An 18811-nucleotide genomic window follows, 5' to 3' on the forward strand; every position below is an offset into this window, starting at 1 on the left:
CAAACACCATAAAACACTCCTGCCTCCAGCTCATAATGATTTTCTATAAGTAAATGTATCAGAGGCATAATACAAGGAGGGAGCTTGGCACAAAGAGAAATGACACAGAAATGGAAGATATTTCTGATCATATAAAGCTCAATTGCTGTACACATTGTGTGTGATTATTTTTACTGCTTACCTGCTACTCAGGTGCATGAAGCAACTGCAAATAAAGTTAAATTTTCTTGACTTCCTGTCAGTTTGGGGCTTCCCAGTAAAAGGACATTTGGAAAGCTGAAAATAGGAGAAAAGTGTAGCTGGGGGAATACTTTTAAAGAACTTACGTTCCAGAAACCCAAAGAAAACAGTGCAAAGGAGAAAACTGCTTTTGTGGATCTAGTTTATTAATAAGCATTGTAATTAACAAGACAACATGCTGTACAGAAACCTGAAATAGAACTACTGCAAATTTACTGGACTTTAAATGCTGCTGGACTGTAGTATATGGTGTCCAGCTGCATTATTTGTAGAGTGTGGTTAGGGCTGTTTCAATACACAGACATACACTGCTCACTCCCAGATCCTGTAGTATGCCATAGAGCAGGGAGATTTCCCAGAAATACAAACTCAAATATTTACAAGAAATCATCAATCTCTTTCTTCACTAGGGATAACATAAGTTATACACAATTTTCCTATGTATACCAAATAAAATCTTTGCCTTCAACTTTACTTTGTGTCTGCACAAACCAATTCCTTCCCGTTTGTTTACCCTGCTAAATCAGGGTAGTAAACTGCAGTGTGATCATTTAATTGCTTATCATTGATTAAGGGTCGCTATTCAACCTGCAAAAGGAAAACATGAGAAATCAAATAAAGCCAAGTGTAAATTTTCCAAGTTTAAAGCCTCAGCTTGACTCGAACAACCTTGAACTAATCAACTGATGCCTTAAGTTTTAGCTTAAGTTTTTAGCTTAAGTTTAGCCTTAAGTTTTTTCATATTTTCCAGACTCTGCACTGCACTGTGTGTGACTCTGAACTCCACACAAAGTGTTCCAAGCTCTCCTCCCAGCTCAGGCACACAGAACAATCCTTTTCCAGCCCCACAACCAAGGACAGCTGCAGCTCCAGCCCCAAAAAGTGCAAAGAGCAGAGAATGGAGGAGAGAATCTGGGAGGATGGGACTGCAGAACCTGGAGCTGGGATTGGACAATGAACCCAATGTGGAAATGGACCAAAACTGATAAAAGTGTGAAAAACTCCCGACTCTGGGTCCAATTTGGGAGTAGCCACGGGCAGTTGTGCTGCCCAAGGTGAATCCTTTGAAGGATTTTAATAAATCCCTGCTTTATTCCTTTAACTCTGCCCAGCCTCTGTCCCAGGGAGCCTCTTTAGACATCACAGCCTTTACCAGTGGAAATATTTAGGCTCTGCCTTTGGCTGGACCATGCTGGAAGCAGGGGAATTGTTGTGGGTTTGGGCTGATGGAGCTCCCCATGGAACACAGAGTGATTGTTTCTGGATTATTACTGAGCCAAGTTTCCCTTCTCTGAGGAAAATCCCGAGCAGCTGCAGGCACAGCGGGGTCAGGGATGCAAAGGGATGCAAGGGGATGTAAAGGGATGTAAAGGGGTACAAAAGGGATGCAAAGGGGTGCAAAGGGATGTAAACGGGTGCAAAGGGATGTAAAGGGATTTAAAGGGGTGCAGAGGGATGGAAAGGGATATAAAGGGATGTAAATGGGTACAAAGGGATGTAAAGGGATGTAAATGGGTGCAAAAGGATGCTCTGGTCCAGCCCAGAGCCCCGGCTGGGCTCAGCACAACACCAGTGCTGCTGTGTGGAGCTGCCCCGTGCTAGCCTTGAGTAACCCTCTGCTCCCATTAGCCCGGGCTCCTTGCCATGCTAATTAACTAAATGACCCTGCATCCGGCCAGCTCGGCCCGGAGAGCAGGTGCTGCAGTCTCTGTCTGGCCAGGCAGACATGCTTAATTATCCTTTAGAATTAAGTTACACTTCAGAATCCAGCACAGCTCAGGAAAACAAAGAAACGGCATCTTCTGCTTCAAACAGTTTGACTCGGTTCTTTCTTTTAACAGATTTTTTTTTGTTGTTTGTTTGTTTTATTTTAGCATTGGCTGCTTTACAATATGGAAATAATCTTTTTTTCAATACTCAGGAGTGCAACAAACGTGAGTTTGGAGGGGGGAATAATTTAGACTCGACTGTGTGACACATCACTTTGAAGGCAAAGGTTTTCCTTTATTGTTACACCGTATGGAACAAATCTAATCATGTAACTAGCATTTTACTGAATATTGTATATAGAATTGTTTTCTCCACAAATTCACACAAGTAAGATAAAATAAGTTAAATGACTAGAAAAGAAAAAAAAAATACACAAAAATATACAGTCTATGTACTAGATAAATTATTTATATATATGGCAAGATGTGTAACGAGTCTCTAGTAACATTATTCCTCTGGATACTGACATGCCACTCAGAAAAATGTTGCCTCAAATGTGTATTTTTGTATATTTGAGGTATAATATATAAAAAATGAGGGAAGAATTTATCCCCTGATACAATGTGTATTTACAATTAATTGTTCTGTATCTTGCTGATTGAATTTTAGAATATCAAACACATTCTCATGGATATAATGTTTAATACTTCTTATAATCAGACTCATCATTGTAATGCTTTATGTTTAAGTTATTTTTTATTGTTGTTTGGTTTGGGTGTTTGGTTGGGTTTTTGTTTGTTTGATTTCAAGGGAAGGGGGATAGTTAAGTGCTTCACTACCTTAGGGGAAAAAAAAAATACCCTAAATGTTTAAATTAAATGAAGTTTGTTGGAGTTTTTTTCCCCTACCAATGGAAAAAATACCAAAACCCCCACTAATTCTGGGTCTTTCATCTTTTCCTATAAAAATCCTCAAATTGTAGAAATTCATTCTTTGCCAGGAAATTTCAGTTACAATTTTCATCCCCAAAAGAATTGTTGCAGGGGAAAAAAAAAATAAATAAAAAAAGGAGAGTTTTCCAATGGAGCTGCCAATTCCATAAACCTTTGGTATAGCAGCATCTGCAATAAAAACTAAAGACCTCTGCTTACAATAGGAGGAATTACTGTCAGCATTATTCTAAATTTGCACAATTAGTATGTTTGGTAAATCTGTGTAAACTACAGATAAGCTCATTTTTTGCATATCCCTGAAAAGAATTGCCAAATTCTCTCCTCATGATGTCTCCAAAGCAAACAACAAAGGGCTTTGTATACATTAGGTATGAATTAATTTGTCAATTTTTTAATTGTCCCAGAATTGGAAATGAGATGTGTCAGTACCCAAAGGATTATGATTTTTTTTTTTTCCAGGATTTACATGCAACTGGAAGCCAGTGTGCCACATCTTTTCTAAACATTATTGAAAACTACTTAAAAAAAAATAAAAAAAGAAAGCAAAAGAAGTACATCATTAGATAATCTGATGTCCATTAATTAAACCCTATCAGTAGGTTAAAAGTGAAGCTTTTTTTTTTTTATTATTTTTTTATTTATTTTGCACATAAAATCTAAATGTGGTTTGAATAGATTTACAGTGGGGACAGCAATATATAAAGCTACTTATACCTGCTGGGCACATAAGAGAAGCTCTTTTAGCATTCATTGGAAACCCTCAACAACTTGAACTTCTGGAAATTTTACAAGCAGTTAATATTACAGCATTTTTACACACAATTTTGTTTATAAATTACAGATTTAAGTTACATTATGAAGCCTACACAGAGTTCTACCCATAGGAAATATTCACACACTGTTTTTCCCCTCCATACAGCTTCGATTGTCTCACTTAATGTAGCAATAAAACAAAAAAAAAGTTATGCATTTTCTTAAAGGAAAAATTTCTTGGTATGTACATACTGCAAATGATGAAATGGCTAAACACCAACAAAGTACTAGAAGGAAATACTAGAAGGAAAATATGTTTTTTTCATCTAAGAAAGGAATCCTCTTTTCATCCACCGTGGAATTTACCAAGAGAATATATTCTCCAATACACAAAACATTGAAAAAAATCCTTCCTCATTAAAAAGAATCACCTTGAGCCTTTTTCAAATAATATGATCAGGGTTTATTTATATTTATCCAACTTCCATTACCTAGATCCTTCTTTCTTTGCTGAGCACTATCAGTCATTCTCTAACAACTAATCCACAATGACAAATACTTCTTAATCTAACAGCTTTGTGATGAAGTAACTAATATTATAGTTAAACTTTTACTGGATACTTACAAGAGGTGAATATAGCTGTAAAAAAAAAAAAAAAAAAGCCCTACACATCACTATTAAATATTCTTTAAAACACTGGTAGCTTGCAGCCACGACATCACATCAGCCAAAAAAAACTACCCCACTTCCTACTGTTTTCAGCAGTGCCCATGTAATTTTCAACTAACAGGAACAGTAGCCAAAGCAAGCTCTGCAAGATGAAAAAAAATAAATGAGGGGAAAAAAAGAGAGAGAAATAGACTTATGGCTTGGAAATCATAAGAAGGATAATATTGTTCCTTGAATTATTATAGAAAGGAAAATCTTGGAAATTAAAAAAATAAAGTTGTTTGTTACTTGTTTCCATTTTTGATCTTGGATGTCCTCTCATTGTGACGTTGTTTATTTCTCACAGAAAAGCTGAGCTGAGAGCTTTCTACTTCATCTATTGCATTCTTTCAGAGAATAAATACCTGTACAATGAGCCAATAAAAATTAAAATAAAAATCAGTTTCATGTACATTTTCCTTCTGAATTATATAAAAGAGAAATTTTGGTGGGAAGATATACCATCCTTCTGAAGAATTAGATTTTAAGATCTTATTAATTCTATTATGTCAAGTAATCAAATGAGAAATTGCTCACTTGATCTCTAATGCTAAGCAAATGGAAGATGAAATCCACGAATATGCTATAAATTAGAACAACAAAGAAAAAAATTGAGTAAGCTATTTTTAGACTGCAATATTCCCCAAACTGTACTAAGGAATTGCCTTCAAAGGGAGGAAGAACTGCTGGCAGATATCTGCACTACACGGCCCATGTGAGAAAATAAACGGGATTTTGTTTCTTTTTTTTTTTTTCTGATTGTTTCTAGGTTGTGGGTCATCTTCCCCATTTTCTGGATTTTACCGAGAATTCCGCTAAACCCCTTCCCACCAGCTCCTAAGGATTTCGATATTCCGTTTCAGACCGAGGATTCTATATACACAAATATCGACAGGCCCAGCGGGCGCGCTCGGGGCGGCGCTAGGCCGTGACTATCTACACACAGTCACGCTCCAAGCCTGCAAACTGGGGCTTTGCCAGCTGTGCCTTCACAGCTGGTGCTCGTGGATGAACGTGGCGCTGCCGCCGGCCGCCGGCACCGGGTGGGACGCGGCGAAGTTGGCCAGGGGGATGACCTTGATGGGATCCTCGCCGGCGCAATGTCTCTCGCAGGTGTTGTAGAACTGAGGCCTGGGCCCTCCCTGGCCTTTGTCACTGTCGTCCTTGGGCAGGGGCCTGCCCAGAGTGTGGCGTCCCTCGGGCCTGGCTCCTCGGCCCCAGCCTTGCTGGAAGCCGAAGGATGGCAGCGAGGCGTTGGGCTGCTGGAACGGCGTCAGCGCCGGCGGCATCCAGCAGTTGTCGGAGTGGCCGAGGATGAGGCACTCCTGAGTGCAGTTCTCAGAGGCTTCGGCCAGAGCTTTCTGCAGGTTCACCTCGATAGCTGGGAGGGGGGAAAAACACGAGATATGGTCAGGGGTGTGGGGATGCACAGAGAGGGGCAAAGACAAAGCAATTCCCGTCCTACGATGGTGGCCACAGCGTGGGAGGGAAAGGGCTCCGGGTGTGGAGCTCCAGATGTTGGGGCCCACAGTGTTGTCACAGTTCACACCATCATTAAAGCTTCATAATTAGCCCTCGATTTCCTAGAATCATATCACTGCTCAGGTTGGAAAACACTTCTAAGACCAGTGAGTTAAACCATTAACCAGCACCACCCTGTTCACCACCGAAAAGTCCCAAGTGCCACATCCACACGCCCTTCAAACACTCCCAGGGATGGTGAATCCACCACCTCCCTGAGCAGCCTCTTCCAATGATTCATGACCCCTGCACTGAAGACATGTTTTCCTAATGTCCAATCTAAACCTCCTGTGGCACAACTCGACTGTGTCCTCTAGACCAGTCACATAAAATAATATTTTCACACTTCTTGCAATTGTCATTTCTGTAATAAAGCTAAAAGCTTTTTAATAATTTAATGCCATTACTCTAGATATTTTCATAGAACTACTTGCAAAAAAAAATTTTTGTTTTTAAAATATTCTCTTAAAACTGGATTTTTTATTGCTTTCCTTTGCTTAAGGCAAAAGCCCTAAATTGAGCACTAGCCAAAGATGGTCCATTGGCCTCAAAAATGTACTCAGGAGTTCTAAGAATAAAAGAGTGTAACAGTTATTTTAAAGAGCATTGATTTCTCCATGCATTCAATACTGGACACCTTGACAAATCAGAGTACTAGTAAAAGAAGATGTAACCTCTATAGTTTGCTAGTAATCAAACCAGATTTCTTTAGTAGATGCAAGATTTGTGTCCTTGAGAAAGGATTATAGAAATTTTAATTTGTTCAAAGACAAACTACTAAATCGAAATGATGTTCATTTGTAATACATAAATATTCTTGATCTGTTTCATTTAAATTGTGGTTTACCATGGTAGGTAAATTAAAAAATAATGGAATTAAATTTCTACAAATTACTCCTCAAAATAGTTCTAATATTCCAAGTGTTAATTTTATATTCTCTTCCTGTGTACATGGTTAAACATAGCAGAAGTGCAGAAGAATATCTGACTGGATATTTCCTTGTGTTTTCTTCATAAAACTTCCCAATGAAAAATACATACACATTTTTAATACCTATCTTAATGAAAATACCATTTAAAATCAGATTCTGGCTCATAAGCACTGGAGAAGGAATGCCACTAAAATTACTTAGAGCAATAAGAGTGATGAGTAGGAGCCTCCCACCCTCTGAGCTTTGTGTTTAAACAGATGCTGCATTTCTGTTTTAACAAATATTTTGCATGTTGAAAACTGTGTAAAGCTGCAGAGCACAAACACTTATTTCCATGCTACATCTCAATACAAAGGAATTAACTTTTTCCTTCAGGCATTGAAATATATAATGTTGATGTCCAAAACAGGATATATTTTCTTTTTTTTTTTTTAAATCTACCATGTTTAAGAAGACAGCTGGTTGCTTGTTATACCATTAATGCTCTATTTTTAATTATTTCTCCTTCAGGATGCTGTAGGTGTCAGTTAGAGGAGTGATTGTTTATAAATGTTATTTTGGTGTATTGCTGGCATTTCAACGTGTCCTCAGTCATTTTGCCTGAGTATTTTTCTGTTTAATCCTGACAAAGCTTTGGCACCTTGCTGTTGAAATACTAATCCAGTTTTGATGGACAGTAGGAGATATAAATATGGAAAAAATTCAGTGGAGGCAACAGTTACTGCAAAAAAAAAGAAAAGTTTCTAGTGGTAGATTAGTCTAATCTTTCTGTGTCCTACTATCTGCTATTAGAGACATACATTTAAGCATATACAAGTCTTTTAAGCTCTTTAATTATCCAGGTTTGCTTCTATTCTGATGAAGGCAATTCACTGAAATCAGGTACAACCTTGACAGAGTGTGGAGTTATCCCCATTTTGTAGAGAAACTGATATTTTTTGCATTAATTTAAAAATCCCTTAAAATGCTCTTAATTTGGTTAAAATGCGAAACACACAATTATTTATTTGGAAACAATACTTAATTGTTTTGAGCTCTTCAGAGCAAGCAGTTCCAACACTTCTACTGTGCCATTTCTCCCAAACTACAGTAAGAGAGTACACAAAGCTAGAACAGCAAAAGGAAGCATTTGACAATAAAAATTTAACATTTAACATTGGCCAAGGCAACGTTGGAAGAAAAAAGGTCACACATAAAACACTCTCCACAAACTTTCAAAGATCAGGACAGTAATTTTGTGCCACATGTTGCCAGACCAACCTGGAGACTTGGAACACATTACCACGTTAAGAATAAGAGTATTGTTAAAATTACAACCTTGTTTATTCTGTTAATAAAGAGGTATTTTAATCTGATTTTTAGTTTTATGAAGAAAGGAAAGGAAAGGAAAGGAAAGGAAAGGAAAGGAAAGGAAAGGAAAGGAAAGGAAAGGAAAGGAAAGGAAAGGAAAGGAAAGGAAAGGAAAGGAAAGGAAAGGAAAGGAAAGGAAAGGAAAGGAAAGGAAAGGAAAGGAAAGGAAAGGAAAGGAAAGGAAAGGAAAGGAAAGGAAAGGAAAAACTCAAACAAACAAAAACCCCTAAACAAATAAAAAAACAAGAAAGAAAACCCCAAAGCTTTATAACTATCCTGGACACAACCCTAAGATATGAATACAAATTATTTTGGTGTTAAGTTGGATTTTTTTAATACAAAAGTCTGGCAGTGCAGGATTGTTTAGAAGAAACATCTTTTGTAAAAGTCATAATCTTACTTTCAATCTTGTTTCAATATTGCTGTCAGAGTCTGCTTTTCATCAGTGCTATGGCTATGGTTATGGTTATGGTTATGCATGACTTTATGATGCCATGTAAAACATACAGTTTTCCTTAACTGTGAAAAAACCCTTTTCTAAGTCAAACAAACAAACAATTTCCCCACCCACAAAGCAACGACTCTTGGAAAACAACTCAAACTAGAGCAAACTGTAGGAAAATTTCTGCATGACTAATCACTGAGCATTATTATTTTTTTTTTTTCTCCTTTTGTCAAACTCATTCTCTATTTTCCTTACATGGCATTCCAGCCACGCTTGTGGGAGATGTGAATTCCAGTGTTCAAGGGGTCGTCCATCAGAGGTTCTGCAAATTGACCACAGCACCTCCTGGCTGCTCCTCTTTAAGCTTCCCTGTATTTTGTTTCTTTGAAAGTCATTCCAAATGAGGGTGACAATCAAATTTTCTGAGCCTTTCTCTCTCATTCCAAAGTAGTAGTGCAGGTGATTATTCTGCATAGTCTGATAAGTAATCAGGGGAAGGAAACACCTCTGACACCTGCCTCTACCCATCAAGGAAGAGAAAGTTCTGGCTGTCTCTGAATATTTTCAGAAGAAATGATGGTTCTTGCAAGTGAAATTCAGTGTCTGGTACCATCTTCTCACATAGGACTTGACAGGTTTATAAATGGAAATAGGAGTTTGCATATTCCCCACGTATTATGAATAAAGAATACATTCCATTGAACTCTTAGCAGTCTGACTAATTTCTTACTTCACTCAGTTATAAACTCTCAATTTTAGATATTTTTTTCCATACTACATGGAGACTCTTCAAACATGACATACAAATAATACAAAAAGAGAATTTTTAATTCATATATAATAGATCACACTCATGCAGATGTGAGTTTAGCACTCTGATTGGAACTCCGGGTTGTTTTAGGAATGAAGTTTTATTTTTAATTGTCTGCAGAACTAAGAAGATTTTAAAAGAAATTGTCTGTCAGCTCTTAAGAAATGTTTAGATCAGAACTGTCAAATATAACTAAAAGCACAACAGTTAAAAGACTTTCTTCATTGTTCCACAGTCTCATCATTTATAGGTCAAAACAGTTTTCAAGTAAGAATATTTACCTTCATTCAAGAAAATGTGAAAGTCCAGCCTTGCCAGACAGCTATCCTTCAATCAAAACAGCTACAAAAAATACCTTTTTTTCCCTTGTTTGTTTTGACCAGAGACTTCCTATGGTTATAAAGACTGCGTGGGATTTTAGAGGTAGTAAATAAAAATGTTGATTGTCCTCTTTGCTTTTTAGAGATGAAAACTGAAGAGCTCAACAGCTCTACTCTCCTTCTCAGTCCACAAAATACGTGGCACGATACTTTGGTGTTTCCAGTTTAATATCATGTTCCAGTTTTAAGACTGTTTCCCATGGGAAATTCGCAGAGGGAGACAGGCTGTTGGTATGAGTATGTTACCAGCAGTCTCAGAGTGCAGAAAAGTTAGAATTATAGAATCATTTTGCATGGAAAAGACCTGTGAGATCGTTGAAGCACATACTTGGTGCATAGACAAAACTCTTTTCTGCTCTTTACCTGCAGCCTTAAAAGAGACATGTACTCCTAAAAGAACTTCAAGAGGGCTGGTTCTGTCCTCTGCCATCAAAGTCATCACCTGCACCATGGAATCACAGAGATTAGGCTGGAAAGGAGATTTTTTTTTTTTTTTTTTGGTCTAACCTTTTGCTCATTTCTGGATATATTGGTTGAAAAAGAGAGCAGCTTTTCCAAAAGGCCAAACTTTCAGAATTGTACATATCCCTTAAGAGAAAAAATCCAAATGCATGTGTTGACAGGAAGATGTGCTTCTCTAAGGGTTGGACAGTCAGGAATATCAACTCCTGGAGAAGCCTTAAAAGATCCCCACCTTTATCCACGTGTGTAGCAATGCTCAAAAGACATTTGTAAATGCTCTCCTTAGCAAAGTACTCAGATTCATTAGAAGTTCAGAAACGACCAGACTGTACTGTACCAAAGCAGGTTTAGGGGCACAGAAACTGTGCAAAGAAAATTTCCAAACCAATTAAAAAAAAAAAAAAAAAGAAAGAAAGAAAAAACCAAAAAACTTAAACCACAGAATATAGCGTGCTTGAATTTTAAAGCCATATAGCTGAAGTCTTAATGAAAAGCCAGTTTTGAATTTGACACATTTTGGATGCAAACCATCCAGTGTTACATTTAGAGCACTCTTGTTTCATAATAAAGCAAGCAACAATTAGCAAGCAATTAAGCAAATTGCCCATAATTATGCCATTGCTGAGCTATTTTTCATATTTTCACAACACAGCACATATATGAATACATGGCTTGCAGTGCCAGCACTGTTCTGTCAGCAGGCAGAAGTGCCTCTCGTTTACTGAAGCGTTTGGGATGAAGCAGCTCCCAGCGCTCTCTGCTCAGCAGGAACCCTCCAGAGTGATGGAGATGACAACCCCAACTCCTCATCTCAGCCAGGAGTTCCCCAGGAACGGGTCAGGCCCCTCCACCACGTGTTGCCCATGTGTATTTACTAAATGTGGCACTAAATCTAAGCAGGAATTCGAGCATAATGTGGGGAAATTATGGCCCGGAATTACCCTGGTGACCAAAAGTGGCCACTGGAGAACCATCATTTAGAAGTCTCCACCACATGAGGAGAACAGAAATGACATTAACAATAAAAAAGGGAGGGAGGAACAGTAGTTAGTGTAAACTGGGTTACTTTAATAAGGTCAGGAGGAAGAAGCTCGCATGTAGAAACCCTAAATGAGTGCTGCTGTAATATACTCTAGCTTTTTGGTTTAATAATAAAATGCCTTTGGGAGGAGTTCCCTATGAATATTTTATTTCCTGTATACGTCTCAATAAATTAAAAACCTAAAAGAGTTACTTAAATTCTAGCCTTGGAACCTTTTTGTTCAAAGAACAAGTAGGACACACCACTCTCTAATTTTCAGCTGTGTGCACAGAGCTTGCTTTGCTTGTGAGAAATCAGAGGAAGATTGATCCTCCAGATGTTCTGACTGAGGAATCAACAGGCATGAGGGAAATCACATCTTCCTGTGCTACCTAGGTTTGCCAGATTGTGCTGGGTAACTTGCAAGAATCAGCTCTGCTTCCATTCCAATGAACACAGTTTATATCCTAGCAGCAGTGGTTTTAATTTGAATTTAATCAGAAAAAAAAATACTTCTCATAAAATCCAAATGGTAGGATGAGGTGTGAGGATTTTGCACCTGAATTCAACATTATTAAAGATGGCCAAGGAAAGTTGGTGAGGGAGAGAGGAAATGGAGGCAAGAGAATCAGCCTCTGGTAATTCCTGTCTCATTAAGTGCACTTGTGAAGTGAATCTTTGCCTCACAAACAATAGCCCCACAAATAAAGCACATTAATCTTTCATTTGGTTACTTCATTGTTATTCTGACTAGAGCCTCAATCTTGTATTAATCATAACCAAGATATGGTCTAAAGGCAAAGCTCCTGTAAAAAGTTCAGCTTCAACAATTACTGTTTTCCACAGAAAGAAATTTCATACAAAATTAAAAAAAATAAAAGACAAAAACAAAACCAAAAAATCCAACAAAACCAAGTCTCCAAGCCTCCTGCAAACTCTTTTTTTCATCCTAATGAACATGGGTGTGGCAGAGCTGTAGGACAGTACCTGGCAGTGACCCTTATTGCTCTAACAGTCCAATAGAATTCATCTTCTATGTCCATGTTTTGCTGATATTTATGGAAAAAACAACAAAAAAAGTAATTTGCAAAGGCTGCATGTATTGGCCTATAAAGTGTATATTGAATTTTCAATGAGAATTTTAACTATAACTAGTAAAGAATAATGACAATCTAAAATGGATAACCAAAAATCTAGTATATTGATTACAATACTGGCTAATACAATGTGCTTTATTTAATATTTAATTAACTGCTTCCCATTTGTACTGAACCTTCTTAATTATTAATACATGGTTCATTATTTAACATGGAATATAAATTCAAATTCAAATCAATTAAACAAGGTGAAACTATATAGTGAAAAATGGTTTATCCTCCAGCAATAACCTTCGACCTGGAAAAATAGTAAAGAGTAAAATTAGCATTTTTTCCTCCCATAACTGCAAAGACTGTGCATTTTAAGTGATACACATCAAACTCTGCTACTGATGTAAAATTCCTGTAATAAACACAACATCCTACAAAATATGCTGAATAAAAAAGGGCTTCAGCTGTCACTTTTCAGAGGAATCATTGACACAGGATATAACACTGTATCTACTTTTTCAGATTTAAGTTTCATATAAAATCACGTGTGTCCATGAAGAAAAGACAGCTAATGGATTTTACTAAAAACCACTAAATATCCCAAAAGAGCAAAGATTCATAAAGAGAACTAAGAATCCCTATGCAATCTACATAAACTCACTTCGGTGTGGAAACAGAAGAAAATACATTTCCTAAGCTTAGGCTGTGTAATCAAAAAATTCAGATACATCAATCAAAAATTCTGATACATCAGAACAAAGATCTGGTTTCACACACAGCAGCTCCTTCAAGGTTTGGTGTGGGAAAAAACATCTCAAATGTCTTTAACACCCTCTATTCACTTCAGTATCTCATTCTGTGTCTTCATTTTTATTGACTTTATAGTAAAAAATAAACAAAAGTTTGATGGAAAGTAGAATACTTAAAAAAAAAAAAAGAAATCTTTTAAATGAAGTAATTGAACCACTGTGGGCAATTGGTCACGGTTCAGACACCTTAATGAAACATTAATTTTCAAAAGGGAGTCATAAAAACCCCAAATGCTCAGTGAGCTAGTAAACATATATCTCCTGTGATAACTCAAAAGATAGCCAATAAAAGTTGTTCTGAATTGTGTTTTCATCAGATATACACAAACAGAAATTTAAAGTCAAAGACCACTAGAGCAGCAACCAAAACAAACCTACAAAAGTCTAAAAATATTTTGTACCTTTTGTGGTGACTCCAATTGCATTTCAAGGAAAAAAAAACAAACAAACCTATACTTCTTTATTAGAATATTAACAAAAAAAGGGTTTTTTTTATTATGAATACCCTATTTATTTGAGAATACTTCTAAACATGTTTAAAATAATCACCTATGCTGATATCTATGTAACACACTATGCTTTTTTGAGTGCTCATAGCTATTACATTTTATTGGACCATCAACAATATTAATTAATTCCAGTTGAATATATAAATAAAGCTTGCTGAGGGTTTTTTTGACAAAACAATTTTCCCATCAAAGAAATAGTTACAAAATTCAAATGCTTTGTGACAGTGCTGATTGACATTACATTTGGGGGTATAAAATGTGGTAACTGGTAATTCCCATTTTCTCTATTCAATTCATTTTCACTTATTTCTTTAAAATATGGGGTTCCTTAATGTTATGAAGAAATGGCATTATTGAACGGAAATGTTCTCATTTCTCCAAAGCCATCCCTCAGATTTTACATTTCACAATAAATATCAGTTCAGGTTATGATTCTGGGAAAGAGCACTGCTTATATTTCACAGCACCTACAACATGGCCCAACAACAATCACAGCTATTCCCCTTTCCTGAATTCCCTGCAACGCCCTTGCCACGACTGCAGGAGAACAAACCTCATGCTCCACCTCAAAACTTACAAATCCATAATTATGAGTAATGGGGATAAATATTCCAGGGTAAGAGGCCACGGTTTTTAATTCCCCTAAAGCAGCATGCTGGCTCTGTTGTGTGTTTTAGATCCCTCCATGACAAGCAACAACCTTGAGGAAGGGCAGGCTGGAGGAATAAAACTCCAATATTGCAGCTCTCCCCAGGACACTGGGATGGCCCTGGTGCTGCCCAGGAGGACACTCTGCTCCATATGGCTGCAGCTCAGGGGTTTTTCCAAGAGGAAAACCCTCTCAAGCACAGCCTCCTTGATGGCTACACAACAGCTCCCATCCAATTTTTTCACAGCAGTTTTCTGTCAAGACCACTTTGTCAATCTGCCACCAAACTACCCTCGGTGGAGCCACGGAGCTGCTCATCCCTGGGACAAAGGCTCCAAAAAAGTGTGAGCACATGGAAAGGGCCATGTTTGATTAACAACCTTGTGATTGCTGTAAAAATGAAATTTGAAAGGTAATAATTACATTTGTAATTACTTAGGTCTAAATCTCTTATGTTTCCTACTCCCTGTATTTCTGGGCAGCTGGAGCAATGACTCATTAATAATAATAAAGTCATTTAACCCTGCAGGCACATTACAAGGAGAAAGATGTCATTTGTCACCAACGCAAAGAGAACAATCACTGAAGGATACAGCAAGACCACTCTTTCATATTTATTGCAAATGATAAAAGGGACATTTTGCACTCATTCTCACCAGGACATCCCAATCTGCTTTTTAATTATCAGCAAACATAAGGGGACAGCATACAACATACGAGGGCCTGCTAATAATGCATTGTCCTGCGGTGACATTTCCATAATCACTTTAAATCTACCCTATACATATGTACTAGTTAAAGCTTTCAGCTCTTGAAATCATACCCCCTAGTAAGGAATGAATTATCCTTTGCAGATTGAGCACACAAAAGCAGCTCCGTGGCAGAGTTGGAGGGTCTGAGAGCTGACACGAGCTTTGCTATTATTTTAAGTGATAAGGTTTGGCATTCTGTTGCACTTATGGTCGAACACAGTGTGACTTAAAAATAAATGCAATTGTATTTTTAGGCCAGGAACTTTGCAGTTGTAAATCTCACTGGCAATAGTTTAGACAAGGACTTCTGCAAGTCACTTGATTTTCCAGTGCTTTTCAGTGTTGTTCTGCTCTTTGTTTCCTCAAGAACTCTGAACAAAGAACTCTGTCTGAGATGACACAAATATCCTTTTTATGGGGAACTCAAGTAAGGTACTCAGAATTTACTGGATTTTTAAAAAAAGTATTACTGATAATACTCCCTGTCTATGAAATAAACGTCTGAGAAAAGACTATTCTTTCCCTACATGATTCTGTTCAGAGACATGAAGTTTTGAGGAAAATTAATGCAGAGAAATTTCTCCTGTGCTATCAATATGAAAGCAAATTAAAGGAAGTTTCAGGTAAATAATCTGAGTTTCAATTCCATTAAGCTAGAACTTCAATGTCTTCCTTGCTTTGCTCATTCATCAGCACTTTTCCAGCCATCAGGCACAGAGGAAGACCAGAGAACAAACTTAACAATATGAAGTTATAAACTGTTATTGTGTGGGTTAGAAAGGAGGTAAGCAAACCTCCTAAATTTGTTTATATTTTCCCCAGGTACTACAACAATCTATAGAAAGACACGCTTTCAAAAACTTAAATAAGTAGTGTTAAGAAATAAGACACATCAGGAAAGAGTAAAGTGCACAGAGTAAAATTCGTATTTTCACTGTTAAGATAGTGACAACACAGAAAAGCTTGTATGTTTTGAGTGAAATGTTTTGTCAAATTGAAAAATGGAAATAATATGAACACTACAATTTTCACATCAATTTGAGGTAAAATGTTTTGAATTACAGTCATTTTAATCTTGTTTTATAAAGAAAATGACTTCAAATGGGTGATAATTTAAAGCAGCATAATCCAAACCTCATTGTGCTCCAGTCAGGCATGGGAGCGTGGCTCTGAATGATTCGGAGCAATCTTTGCACATCAGCTCAGAGCCTCATTTGAACAAGAAAAAGGATTCCTGAAAAACTGCAGCTTCCAGCATTTACCTGAGAGTTCAAAATTACTGATTGAGATGGCTCCAACTTCCTAATTGGGCCTTTACAGGCACTGCTGGCACCTCCAGAAATTTGGGCAGCATCCTGATGAGGCAATACTGTCACAGTGACCAGCTCCCCAACATCCCCTTGTTACCAGGTTCTCCACTGAAGTTTTGCTCTTTGATTGGAAATTCCTCACTTCACTCACATGAGCCTTCTCCAACTATTCAAGTTTTCTGGCATATATATATATATATATATATATATATATATATATATATATGTATGTTCTCCAGAGTAATTTTCAATTAAAATATAAAAACACTGGAATTTTAGCCAGCAGCATTACTAAACTTGTGGGGTTTTCCTTAAAACAGAAGATTCCATCAGCCCCTGGACAACAGATAAATGATGGGAATAATTTAGGCCAGATCAACACTTGACACAATTCTTTATAGTGCATTTTCTCCTAGCATGGATAATTTTTAAAAGACACTGTTAGGAAACAGTGATAGCTGTGATTATTCTGGAAGATTTTAGTGTCAGGAAGATCAGCCAAGAGAATGGAAGTGAGCAGCTGCTGACAGCATCCTGTCAGCCCATTGCAACAGCTGTCAGGAAAAGTCCTGTGGCTGCAGCCATGAGGACTGTGATGCTTGAAAACAGGGCAATTATTATTATTATTATTATTTTTATTATTTTTATTATTATTAATTGGAGCATAACAAGTATAAAACTGTGGGGGTATTAAGTTAAACTGCGTGAGGTATCCAATTGTTCATGAAATTAAACTTCATTACTTCAAAGATGGAAATCTTTTAAAATGGAAATAAACACACCGGTTGATCTTTAAATTATTATTTATAAACTCAATTATATAAACACCTCGTTATAACCACACACAGTCTATGTGTGTCTGTGGAAGGATTCTGAGGAGAGAGATAAATTTATTGACCTTCAAATTTCTGAGAGTAGGTGTCAAGTTTTGACTCAACCCTCCCTATAGTCATATTTTTATATATTGAACCATGGCTGTCTTTGCAAAAAATGTAATGTTCACTCCTGTTTGATAAGCTTTGGCATGAATATGCTTAAGCTAATAAAAGCCTAACATATATTATTTAGCAAGGTTAAAAACTAGCAATCAGACTTGTCAGGGAGCTTATCACCTCCTTTAGTATATAAGCCTCAATCAGCCATTTCTCTACTGCATGGGACAGAGGCACCTTTAGGATCAGATTTAAGAAAAATCAGTTCTTACAAATTCACTAAAGCTCAGCATGCAGCATCCAGCTCTTTTGAAAGTGTGGTTTTGAAATCCTGGCCAGGGCAGACACACATTGAAGGTAACCAAATAAATCCCAGCAGTTCTTGCTAGGAGTGAAAGTTCTTGAACTAACCTAATCTCTAGTTCATAAGAGCAAACCCACAAAATCCCATCACTTATGTTTATTTTTTCTCAAGTCCTGCAGAAAGGATATTTTAAGTCTGGGTTAAGTGCTGCTCTGGCAGATGCCATAGAGAAAGCTGTCACCACTTCTGGCACAGATTTCTTTTTGAGAGGGTCCAAACCTGAATTTCTGAAGCTGATGTTCCTCGAGCTTCAGCAACCTGCGTTTCACAACCACCTTTCCTACAGTTCTGGGGATGGCAGAAGGAGGTTGAACTCAGCCTGTGTTCCAAAGGGCTGCTTCACATCTTTCTGTTTTTAAATTAAGCATAGGACATAAAAGGATCTAAATTAAAAGTTACCAGTCAACTGCTGACTAAGTGTTCACCAGTCTGTTATTAAAACTATTTCATCTATTTATTCCTTAACTCACCCATAGTCTAGAGATGTCATTAATATGCTCAAAGTTAATTTATTATCCTCTATTGCTTCTATTCAAGCCCATGTTAACAGAATAAATTCATCACAAATGATCAGACTTGAAAAGGCAGATTTGGATTCTGACAGAGAATAATTTATCATGGCTGGGAAAAAGCCTCCCACTGACTGGAATGCTGGAAGATGAAACTGGAATGACTGCAGAACTACTGCAGAAAAGGACATGAAAGTCTTGGGGGGAAAACAAGCAAATAACAAACCCCTGACTCCAACTCCCCAAACAGGGAGGTTCCTGACACTGAGTATTTGTTTTTCCTTTTCACACTCACAGATCCTTTCTCTTACTCTGTCACACAACACTTGCTATATATCTATATATTATCTGAATTACAGAAGCAAGCTGATATAGCAGCATTGAGAACGTGTTTCAGGTGCTGTTACAATAGGAAAAAAAATCAAATAGATTTTGTAGTTATAAGTCCATTACCCACTGGAATTGGAAAGCACAAAGATACTGTCATGAATGTGGCACCACTGTGACTGTAACAGGGGTTTGGAGATTTATTGTAAAGCCCAGAAACACTTGAAATGAAACAACTGATCATGGCATCATAGTCAATATTCGAACTAATATTA

At 37.2% G+C, this 18811-nt stretch overlaps 1 protein-coding gene across 2 annotated transcripts in view; it reads right to left on the bottom strand.

Annotated features, from left to right (window-relative positions):
* Positions 1–365: 365 nt before the first annotated feature.
* Positions 366–18811, bottom strand: part of PCDH11X (protocadherin 11 X-linked) — a 417732-nt gene continuing 399286 nt past the window's right edge. For both annotated transcript variants that reach the window (XM_088173063.1, XM_088173062.1), the window contains one exon: positions 366–5746. In XM_088173063.1, the coding sequence (XP_088029189.1) occupies positions 5355–5746 (392 nt within the window). In that variant the 3' untranslated portion in view covers positions 366–5354. The remainder of the gene's footprint in view (positions 5747–18811) is intronic.

This window comes from Sturnus vulgaris, chromosome 14 (genome assembly GCF_052056855.1).
Source record: "Sturnus vulgaris isolate bStuVul1 chromosome 14, bStuVul1.hap1, whole genome shotgun sequence".
Lineage (NCBI taxonomy): Eukaryota > Metazoa > Chordata > Aves > Passeriformes > Sturnidae > Sturnus > Sturnus vulgaris.